The sequence below is a fragment of the Miniopterus natalensis genome, chromosome 3, assembly GCF_054644295.1.
Source record: "Miniopterus natalensis isolate mMinNat1 chromosome 3, mMinNat1.hap1, whole genome shotgun sequence".
Taxonomy (NCBI): Eukaryota; Metazoa; Chordata; class Mammalia; order Chiroptera; family Miniopteridae; genus Miniopterus; species Miniopterus natalensis.
This window is the reverse complement of record NC_142083.1, coordinates 34,445,811-34,457,530: the sequence shown is the minus strand read 5'-3', so window position 1 is coordinate 34,457,530 and position 11,720 is coordinate 34,445,811. Positions and strand designations below refer to the sequence as shown.

Below are 11,720 nucleotides of genomic sequence, written 5' to 3'. Positions count from 1 at the left end.
ACATCCAAAAAATAATTGTGAAGACACCCATGTCAAAGGGGTTTTTCCTCATGTTTTCTTCTACAAGTTTCTTCTATGAGTTTCAGGTCTTATATTTACATCTTAAATCCATTTCTAGTTAATTTTTATGAGTGGTATAACATAGGGGTGCAGCATCATACTTTTACATGTGAATATCCAATTTTCCCAGCACCATTTAGTGAAAAGGCTGGGGGTTTGTGTGTGTGTGTGTGTGTGTGTGTGTGTGTGTGTGTGTGTGTGTTTTTACAAATACCAAAAGATTTCACTTATATGTGGAATGTAAAGAGCAAACCAGACAAACAATATAAAAACAGACTTATAGATACACAGAATAGACTGATTGCTGCCAATGGAGAGAGGATTTGGAGGGCTGAGTGAAAAAGGTGAAGATTAAAAACTACAAATTGGTAGTCACAAAATAGTCCTGGGGATGTAAATTACAGCATAGGGAATATAGTCAATAATATTGTAATAACTACGTATGGTGCTGAGTGGGCACTTGAAATATTGGGGGACCACTTTGTAAAGTATGATTGTCTAACCACTATGCTGTGTACCTGAGACTAATATAAGATAATATTAAATGTAAACTGTAATTGGAGAATAAAATTAAAAACCCACCATTTTTGCTCCATTGAGTATTCATAGCTCTCTTGTCAAATATTGATTGACTGTATATACTTGGGTTTATTTCTGAACGGTCAATTCTGAATTGCTGGTCTACTTGTCTGTTTCTCTGCCAGTATGTTCCTGTTTTGGTTATATAGTTTATAGTATAGCCTGAAATCAGGAAGTGTGATGCCTCCTACTTTGTTCTTTCTCAGGATTGGTTTAGCTATTTGGGGTCTGTTGTGGTTTCATGTAAATTTTAGGATTGGTTTTTTCTGCTCCTATAAAAAAAATGCCATTGGAATCTTGATAGGAATTTCACTTAATATATAAAGGGCTTTTGGTAATATTCTTCCAATCCATAAATATGGGATACCTTTCCATTTATCTGTGACTTCTTCTATTTCTTTCAACAATGTCTTATAGTTTTCAGAGTAGAGATCTTTCACCTCTTTGGTTTATTCCTAAGTATTGTTTTATATGTATACTAAACTGTAGTGTTTACTTTATTCCTTTTTCAGATAATTTGTTTTTAGTGTATAGAAAAACTCATTTTTGTATGTTAAGTTCGTATCCTTTAACTTTACTGAATTTGTTGATTAGATCTAACAGTTTTTTAGTGGAGTCTTTAGTATTTTCTATCTATCCATGTTGTTGCAGATTGCAAGATTTCATTCTTTTTTATGACTGAATAATATTAGTATTTCATTGCATATGCATACCATAATTTCATTATCCATTCATCCATCAGTGGACACTTACTTAGGTTGTTTCCATATCCTTTTTTAAAATTTATATTTATTATTGAAAGTATTACAGATATCCCTTCCCACCCCCCCTGGATCCCGCCCTGCCCCAGGCCTTTACCACCCTATTGTCTGTGTCCATGGGTTATGCATATATGCATATAAGTTCTTTGATTAATCTCTTCCTGCTCCCCTCCCCGCTTCCCTATGAGATTTGTCAGTGTTCCATGCTTCCATGTCTCTGGATCTATTTTGTTTGTCAGTTCTTTTGTTCATTAGAGTCCACATATAAGTGAGATCATGTGATATTTGTCTTTCTTTGACTGGGTTATTTTGCTTAACATAATACTCTCCAGGCCCCTCCATGTTGTCTCAAAGAATAAGAGGTCCTTCTTTTTTACAACTGCATAGTATTCCATTATATATATGTACCACAGCTTTTTTGTCCACTCATCTACTGATGGGAACCTGGGCTATTTCTAGATCTTAGCTACTGTTAATAATGATACTATGAATATAAAGGTGCATGTTTTCTTTCTGAATGGTGTTTCAGGCTTCTTAGGATAAGTGTTGGTGGGGATATGGAGAAAAAGAACCCTAATACACTGCTGGTAGGAATGCAGACTGGTACAACCACTATCGAAAATAGTGTGGGGTTTCCTCAAAAAAAATTGAAAAAATGGAACAGCCATTTGACTCAGTCATCCCACTTCTAGGAATATATCAATACTCTTATATTTATTAAGAGTTTTTTGTGGCTTAACATAATCTATCTTGGAAAATGTCCCATGAGCACTTGGGAAGAATGTATATTCTGTTGCTATTTGGTGGAATGTTCTGTAAATACCTTAAGTTTATCTGGTATAACTGATGTTCCTTTATTCATTTTTCTTTCTGGATGATCTATCCATTGATGTATGTGGAATATTAAAGTTTCCTACTATTATTGTTGTATTGCTGTCTATTTCTTCCTTTAGGTCTGTTAATATTGCTTCATATATTTATGAGCTTCTATGTTGGGTGCACACTTACAAATGTTATTTCTTCTTCTTGGATTGATTCCTTTATCATTATGTAATGCCCTTCTTTGTCTCTTATTACAGTCTTTGTTTTAAAGTCTATTTTATTTTATGTAAGTATAGCTACTCAAGCTTTCTTTTGGTTTCCATTTGTAAGGACTATCTTTTCCCATCCTTTTGCTTTCAGTCTCTGTGTGTCCTTATATCTAGTTTTATTAACCAATGTCACCTCAATAAATTCAATAAAAAAATTAAAGTGAATCTCCTGTAGGCAACATATAGATGTATCTTTTTAAAAAAATCCATTCAGCCACTGTTTTCTTTGATTGAAATTTTTATAGTCTATTCAAAGTAATTATTGATATATGATTGTTGCCACTTTGTTAATTGCTTTCTGGCTTTTTATTTTTTGATTTTTTAGAAGATTAAGGTAAAGGAGACTTTTATTAGCTTTTCATTGTTTTCTGGCTGTTTTTATACTTCCTTTGTCCTTGCTCTTTCTTTGTGGCTTGATGACTTTCTTTAGTTGTATGCTTATATTTCTTTCTCTTCTCTTTTGTGTATTTACTATAGGTTTTTGCTTTGTGGTTGCCATGAGGCTTACATATAACAACTTATATCTATAGCAGTCTATTTTACATTGATAACAATTTAAGTTCCCTCTTTTCTCTTGCTGCTTTTAAAATTCTTTCTTTCTCTATAGTTTAATAGTTAATAGTTTAATTATAATGTGTCCTGGTGTCATCCTATTTGGGTTCAACCTATTTGGTGCTCTTTGGGCTTTTGGATCTGGATGTCTACTTCTCTCCCCAGGTTTATTGCTTTAAATATATTGTAGGTTCCTTTCCCTCTTCTCCTTCTGGAGTTACCATAATACAAATGCTGTTTCTTTTCATTGTGTCCCCTAAATCCCGCAGGCTTTCTTCACTCTCTTTCATTCTCTTGGTTCTCTGATGGGTCATTTTCAAATGTCTCATCTACCAGGCAGCTTATTTTCCTTCTGCATGGCTGAGTCTGCTTTTGAAGCTGTCTATTGACTTCTCCATTTCAGTTATTATAGTTTTCAGCTCTAGGTTTTCTGAGTTTTTTTATAATTTCTATTTCTTTTCTGAGCTTCTCATTTTGTTCATGCATTGTTTTCCTAATTTAATTTAGTCATTTGTGTGTTTTTGTAGTTCACTAAATTTCTTTGAGAATTATTCTGAATTCTTTGTCTAACAGTTTTTACCTCTCCATTTCTTTAGGGTCAGTTATTAAAGCTTTATTAGTTTCCTATGGTGGTGTATAGTTACCTGACTTTTCATGATCCTTGATTCTATGTTGATATCTGTGTATTGAGTAAGTGGTCTCCTCTTCCAGACTTTGCAGGTTCACCTTGGCAGAGATAGTTTTTCACCATTTAGCTTAGTGATGTCTTGGGTGGGTGGGACCTGCTATTGGGGCCTGTATTAGGTGAGGCAACTGTTTGAGTTCTGAGGTTGGAGATGGTGGGGAGAGGTGTTCCACTGCCTGAGAACAGCTTGATGGGACTGCTGGCTTGGTTCCCTGACCAAGTGAGGCTGTAGAGGGGCTTTGCAGTTACCTGGATTTTCTTGTCAGGCTTACTAGAAGGACTGGTTGCTATACTCAGCAGTAGGTGGGGCTATGAATTAGCTTCCCTGCCCTGGCTGGGCAGCAGGATGGAATCCAGGGACTGCATGGCTCATTGTTTGGGGGCCTGAATCAGTCAAGAGTATGTACTGAATATCCTGGTCAGGTGAGGCCACCAGTTTTGCTTTGAAGACAGGAAAAGCCATGGTCTGTGCTCTCTGTTCAAGTTCCCCTGTAAGCAGGGTTGTTTGATGAACAACACAGCTTGCATGTGCTCTGGTAGGTTCCCTGGTCAGGCGGGCTGAAGGCTGTCAGCCATAAGGGCTATGAGTTAGTTTCTCTGCCCGGGCTCAGTGGCAGAAGCGGCCCCAAGGCCGCTCAGGCTCTCTGTTTGCAGCCTTCACTCGAGCTGACCTGTGGCCCACATTCCCTGGCTGTGCTGAGAGCAGTCGGCTCTGCCCGCCGCCTCTTGGCTCAGCGCGGCTTGGTTGCAAAGCTTCCAGGTGTTCTTGCCAGCCCTTCCTGCCAGTTGGGGCTGGGGGCCGCGCTCCACAGTGAGCGGAGCTGTGACTCAGCTCTTCTGCCTGGGTGTGGCAGACCTAGCTCTAGGGCCAGCAAAACTCCCCATTTGAGGACTCGAATCAGGCACACCCGCACCCCGCCAAGTGCCCTTGTCAGAATGCACCACTAACTTAGTTTTGCAGCTGAGCAAAGCTGCTGTTCAGGCTCTGCAGGTAAGAGCTTAGTTTGCCAAGATCCGAGTGCGGGTTGTCGGAAGGCCCTCCCCTCTTCTCTGTCACAATCAGATCCCTAGTAGTTGGGGCCTGCAGATTCCCCTGTGGGGCAAGACCAGAGTAGGGGCTCCCAAGAAGTGATCTGCAATGCTGGGGGTGGGCTAGATGTCACCTCTGCACTCTCTTTTCCCACTGGAGGAGCCGTAGGCTCAGGGAAGACTGTTTGGCATGGTGCTGTGCAGGCCTGAGGAAGGGGCAATGCTGTCAGCCTGTAGCTGTCCCTCTTTCCCTTGTCAGCAGTCTCTCTGGGTCTGTGTGGTGCAGGGGATGCTTCAGTCTCACTCCCTAGCTCTAGGATCCTCTTGGTGGCATCTTGTCCATGATAGTTGTTAGTTGTTCCTCTTGTAAGGGAGAGCAAAGTCAGTAATGACCTGCGTCACCATCTTGGTGACATCTCTTGCCAATGACAGCCATTCTAGCAGGTGTAATATCTCATTGTGGTTTTGACTTGCATTTCCCTGATGATTAGTGACGCTGAGCACCTTTTTATGTACCTGTTGGCCATTCGTATATCTTCTTTGGAAAAATGTCTTTTTAAGTCCTTTGCCCATTTTAAAATTGCATTATTTGTTTTTTTTGTTTGTTTGTTTTTGCTATTAGTTGTATGAGTTCTTTATATTTTTTGGATATGAATTCCTTATCAGATATATGGTTTGCAAATATCTTTTCCTATTCCCTAGATTGCCTTTTCATTCTGCTGATTCTCTCTCTTGCTGTGCAGTTTTTAGTTTGATATAGCTCCACACATTTATTATTTATTTTGTGATTTAGGTGTCATATCTAAAAAAAGCCATTTTGATGATATATATCATATAGCTTTTTCCCTATATTTTCTTCTAGGAGTTTCATGTCTGTATAGAGTCTACACTATGCGCATAAATGATATGAAGTATATTTTATCATTCATTAATGTCCTTAAGCAGTTAGTCAGTCTCCAACTGTAGTATGCATTAAAACCACCTGGAGAGCTTGTTGAAACAGATTTGCTGGGTCCTGATTTGAGAGTTAGTAGGCCAGGGGTGGGGTCCTGGAATTTGCACTTCGAACTGGTTTCCAAGAGGTGATGACGCTAATACTGTCAGTCAGGGGACCACACACAGGAACCACTGGTGTAAAGCAGACCCCTGTCCTTTCCTGACATTTATCGTTGGCCACTTGTGCACTGTCTACCAATCAGAGCCACATGGTTAGATCCCAGCAGGAAGAGTGACCGGTGAACTTCTCCTTGAACTTCCTAGTGCATTTTCCACTGAGAGGCTGTCACAGCACAGGTGTGACTGCGCTGGCCTGAGTCAGACCGCCGAGGGGCTCTACTCTGCTCTTATTGCTATCTGATCTTGTCATTTAACATCTAAGTTTCAGTTTTCTCATCTGTAGAATGTGGGGATATTATCTTCTAACTCAATTGTGGAGGGATTAAATCAGATAACGCACATGAAGTGTTTAAGGGATAAAAATCACTTGGTATATCAGAGACCAGTCGGGAGAAAAGAAATGACTAGCTCTTATAGAGAGTGTTGAATAAAGAGAAATATTGCTCAGATACCAAACAGGGTAATGAGAAAAACAAGAGGGTCACCAACAGTGGAAAGCAGCACCTACCTACCAACCTTTAGGCTAGAGTGAAAATGGGAGAAGGCAATGTTGCCAGAGCTCAGAAGCCAGAGCTTCTACTGAGAGAGAGTGAGGCTGCTGGGACCCCAGAGAGAGGGTCTGTGTGAGGAGCTGGAGCCACGTGGGAGACTCACTCCCTAGAAACCAGAGGGCAAAGGTCCCTGGGAATGCAGCTCTCTGGGGTAAGAACAGAGCAGGAGAAAAGCAGGGAATGAATCAGTTACTGTCATGCGCAGAGATTATCGGTCACTGTTTGCCATGACTATTTATGTGCCCCTCTCATCTCCACTGCCAGACCACGTCTTCCTGTCCAGGACTCTCACTGTGCCCACAGGTAAAGGGAGCACATACACCTGCAAAGTGGCATTGCCGTAAACTCACTCAGCAAAGAAAATGAAATGGGAGTCATTTCAGATTCAGAATAGTTTGTGTCTATATTGAGTAGATGCTACAGCGTGAAACCTGGAATCTGGAGCTTGCTTCGCTGTCTGCAGCCTCACATCACACTCTCCACGCTGCACAGGGCCTCATGCTGTCCCTGCACTGAGTGCTCCAAACATGTGGACTGTAGGGGACACCAATTCCTTACAGGCCGTGGTTTGTAGAGAGCAATTCTGACGGTTTGGAGATGGACGGTGGAGGGACAGTGCGCATTCTTAAGTTTTCTTAGAGCAAGAACACGCCTAGAAATGACATCACCTAGAGGTATTTCATCATTAAGGATATAGTGTAATTATGTAAACAGCACTGAACGATCATTCATGTGACCGCTCTTAATGGCCTTCTCATTTTACAAAAGTGAGACAACAGAGTGAAGGGGGGGGGGGGGGACTATAGAGGCAGCTACTTTCATTAACCAAAAGAGCAAGAGAGTGGTTTCAGAAATATGTCTTAGGCGATAATTGAAATTTCAAACCATCACTTAAGTTTCAAAACAACCTTTATTCTGTTTGAAGACCTAATACAATGCATTAAAGCAACTTAAAACAACAAGACATAGCTTCATTAAGTCTATAGCTTGAACCAAGTGTCAAGGAGGCACGCTCCCCCGCCCCACCCGCTGCCGTGTCGAGGCAGAACGACAGCAGCCCGTCACATCCTCCCTCTCGTCGAAAGACCAACTGTATTCTACCAAGGTCATATAAACAGACTTGTAAAAACATTGAGCAGATTGTAGCTTTAAAAAATACACACATACAAATGAATTTTTCAGGGGTTTTTTTTTGTTTTTTTTTCAATAGCAGCATCCTGGGTAGCTAATGCTATCTCATGGCGACAAGGTTAATGTTAGGTTGGATAGTGTTTCCAATGAACCCAATTCTGTTCCCTCCCTATGCATACTAGTATTTTATATAACTAGATGTTTAAAAAATAAGAATTTGGCATTTTGGAACTTTGTCCCATGTGAGGCGTTGTGCTTTAAACTGCCACTTTCTCAAGTGACCCTGAGCTCAGGTATCAGGGCCTGCTTCCTGCTGATTGGGTACCAGGCATAGCAAAAGCACAGCTGTTAGAGCCAGCAGAACTCTTCTCCCAATAAGGAGCAGCAGTAGGACTTCCCAACACGTCACCAGTTCACAACCAGCTACATGACAAAGCCACTGGTTCCCTAGTCACAGTTCACACAAACACATTTTGACTTGACACATTGAAAACAAGGATTTCCAAGTTAAGCGAGTCAGCCAGACCAGCTTCCCAAAAGGAGTAACTTTTAAAAACAGAAAAAAAGCCGAAGAATTATGAACTTCTCACTTCACTTGCAAACAATTTTCACCTTTATAAGACAAAACAAAGCAAATTCACAGAAGAAAACAACCCACACACATATACAAGAACTGCACTAGACACTTGCTTGTTACGCACTTGAACTCGACGACTGTGGATCTGTTTTGGCCAAAAGGTGTCCTGGAAACACAGTCCATGCACATATACATATATACAGCTATCAAGGGCCGGGAAGTTGTCAGATGTCACAAACACATGCTTTTTGCCTTTTTGCGCGGTTAAATGATTTTCCTCGTGTCTAGTATCAGGTCCCAGTGCTCCCATCTTTATGGCCCTGTCATGGCCCTGCCTCTCTGCGGCTTAGCTTCTGGCCTTTATTTTTAGGATGCTGTCTTGGGCGGGGAAAATCAATGCATGGGTAAGAGGTGTCTCAGAGTGCCTCTGCTGGATCCGTTCACACTCGGAGCCACTGAGACGATGTTGTTAGACGACTGTCAGAAGGAACCCAGAGAGCCCTGCTGGTCAGACATCTGAAGGACACAGGTGGTGGGCATGCTACACACAATCAAGAAGGCACCTGGCAGAGGTGTGACATCACAGGTGTGGCGGAACTCACTGTGCTGTGGAGCGAGGAATCCTGCCTTTGCAGTTCAAAAAGCCGACTGTTGGGGCTTGCGAGATACAAAAATAAGGCAGATGCCTAATATGTCATCTTGCGAAGTGTTGAAGCAAAAACACTAACAAAACTCTTTATGAAATGTAGCTGTTAATGAAACATTCCATTTCAGTCTTATATTTTAGAAATTAAATGAAAATTATTTATATTTAATAGCATACATAGATGTGCTACCAAAAAAAAAAAAAAAAAAAAGAACCACCTTCGTTTATAAACTATTAACTAATTGCTAGACTTCTGTGTGATGTGGAGGGATAGCTTTAAACCAGAAACTCATAGTCAAACCAGGAAAATCACCAATTGTCTGGAGATGAGAGGGAGATGGTCAGATCCGTACAGTCAAGTCTGAGGTCCGACAGTCTGGCTGTAGGACTAACTATTGCTCTCGATATGAGTAGCTTCATGAAAAAAGGGGGAAAAATACATTCTACAGTTGATTAAGTCAGCTGCTAGACAAATTCTTTGACAAGGATTTTAAAAGGAGCAACATTAAAACAACAAAACCCCTTCAACCTCAATATTTGAAGGAAGGAGAAGTAAAGATGTGGGTGAATCTAATATTAAGAAAGAAAAACTGAAACTAAGATTCCACCCTAGTCTCCCAGCCTGGTGACCATGGTTGTGACACCCCTTTCTCCCTCCCATTCCATGCACATTTCCACTGAACAGAAGGCTTTTGTGCATGTGAGTCAGGGAGACACTCACTCGTGCCCCGAAGCAAAGGTGATGCTGAGAACCCCTTCCTGCCCCCCACAGCGAAGTCTAGCACATGCGGCTGCTGGGCTGGCGGAGGCTGCTGTGATTCCTGAAATGGCCGTGACTCCAACGAGCTCTGCACAGCCCGGAGCGCTAACAGCTCCGACCATGCCTATCTGCTTTATGATCTACCGCGAGTGGGGAGCTAGGAAAATAATGAACAGCGGCATAAAAATCTCAGAAAAATCTTTTCTCAGATCATGCGTTTTCTGAAACGAGTGTTTGTTGCTGTAATGGCAGTCTAATGTTGAAGGGACATCTTCTAAGTGTAGCGATTATACCTTGAAGTCGGTGTTCCGAGCGGGTCCTTCCTAAGACCTGAAACACCCGACCAGCTGCGCTGTGTTAGTCCCGGCGGGTTTGAAATCGCCATAATTGATAACAACTAGCAGATCAGAGAGCGAAAGACTGAAGTACAGGCAACTCCGCTCTGCAGTTGCCCACTTTTTCTCTAATCATGAGAACAAAGTGCATTCCAACCCCCACCTGTACATCCCTTTGCTACCCCCCCCCCTTCAAGAAGTTCACAATTCTTTACGGAACAAACATTGCCAGGTACCGTATTTTAAGAGTCTTGAAACAACATTGTCGAACTCAGCGATACTTTGTCATAATCATATATCTTTCTCTTTTTTTATTGAATAAAGCAGCTTTGAAGCTTATCAGGCACTGCCCAACGAAACATTTAGTCCAAAAAATCTGTTATGAACTTTTTAACCTTGGGCTAATAGCCAAGTATTCTGTACAAGACTGTAAAATATTTCATAGTTTTAATTCTGAAGCCTTTTTTTTTTAAAACCGGCATCCTGTACATTTCTTCTTTAAAAAAAAAGTAAAAGAATAACAAAATGAGTATTAACACAAAAATCAAGACAACAGTATTTCAAGCAACAAAAATTGGGGTAGGGGGAGCTTATTCTGAAGGTACATTTAAAACCGAGATAACAACTTAATGAAAATTAGGAGTTGCATAGCGCTGTGAATTTAGCCTTCAGCAAAACAAAACAAAACAAGCTATTTGGTATTGATACAAATCCATCTATTTGATAGTTAGTCATCCAATATTATGTACATATTTTATATACTGAGTGTCCTGTCGTCTAAGTTCCATTTTTCCGTTGGTGGGTTTTGTTTTTGTTGAAAAGTTTAAACAAAACGCTTTCTGGCACTTTGCTGCAACAGTGTTTCCTCCGAACGTCGAGAGCCGAGGTTCTCCCCTGTCCCCTGTGAGCAGAAGCGGCTCTGCGACATGTCCACCTGCTAGAACGTGAAGCAATCCCAGTGCAAGAGTCTGGGCCCACCGTGCACAGCAACACCAGGCTAAACCAGGCTGGACCGAGCGCGCCGGCCCAGGGCTCTACAGCCTGTCCACCCTCTGGTCTGCAAGGTCCCAACTTTGAGCTGGTAAAGCTTCGGAAACATTGGCGAGCACCATGGTTGAAGGCCTCTTTGTCCCTGCACGCAGAGATTTTTGCATGTATTTTTCTCTTTGTGTTGTGGTGGCTTTAAATTAAACCAAGAAACAAAGGAAGGAAGGAAGGAGCAGCACTCCAGATTAGCAACGTCTGGTCATCGCGGCGCTGGGCTGCGTGTCTTCCCCGCTGCTTTGTGTCGAAAGCTCGAGTCCCATCTGAAGACCTGGTTTCCGCAGCTCAATTCACAGGCAGGCTGGAGGAGCCCGTGCGTTCCAGAGGCCCCGGGTGGCCGAACTTCAGGAGGACCGGGGGGCCCCTCGCTTCATCGCCTCTGCTGTGCGTACACCGGGTAGGCCAGCGTGACGTTGAGGGAGTCGTTGTGCTGCACGAGGGAGGTGTGTTGGTAATGTAGCACCAGCTCCTTCAGGGAGCTGTACAGGTTGTAGGGCTCGGCAAAGCCGTAGCCGGTCGCCGTCTTGTTGATGACACAGTGCTTCACCTCGCCATCCACCCTAGAGAGGAGAGAGGACACGTCGTGACGCTGCAAAATCATCACCGTCACAAAGCACACTCGGCACGGGCCAGTCTCCGCGTGGGGAGCCGTCCTGGTTAGCCGACAGGCACACGGCTGCCACTTACAGGTGACGCCGGGACGTAACCCTGCTTTGCTGGGCTGCTGTTGTCACCTTTAAAATGGTCTAAGGGGAACATGATAGGAATGTGTGTGTCACGGGGTGGCTCTGAGAAATGAGGGA

At 42.4% G+C, this 11,720-nt stretch overlaps 1 protein-coding gene across 3 annotated transcripts in view; it reads right to left on the bottom strand.

Annotated features, from left to right (window-relative positions):
* Window positions 1–7,315: 7,315 nt before the first annotated feature.
* Window positions 7,316–11,720, bottom strand: part of PIK3R1 (phosphoinositide-3-kinase regulatory subunit 1) — a 73,198-nt gene continuing 68,793 nt past the window's right edge. For all 3 annotated transcript variants that reach the window (XM_016202675.2, XM_016202677.2, XM_016202676.2), the window contains one exon: window positions 7,316–11,477. In XM_016202675.2, coding sequence (XP_016058161.2) covers window positions 11,288–11,477 — 190 coding nt within the window. In that variant the 3' untranslated portion in view covers window positions 7,316–11,287. The remainder of the gene's footprint in view (window positions 11,478–11,720) is intronic.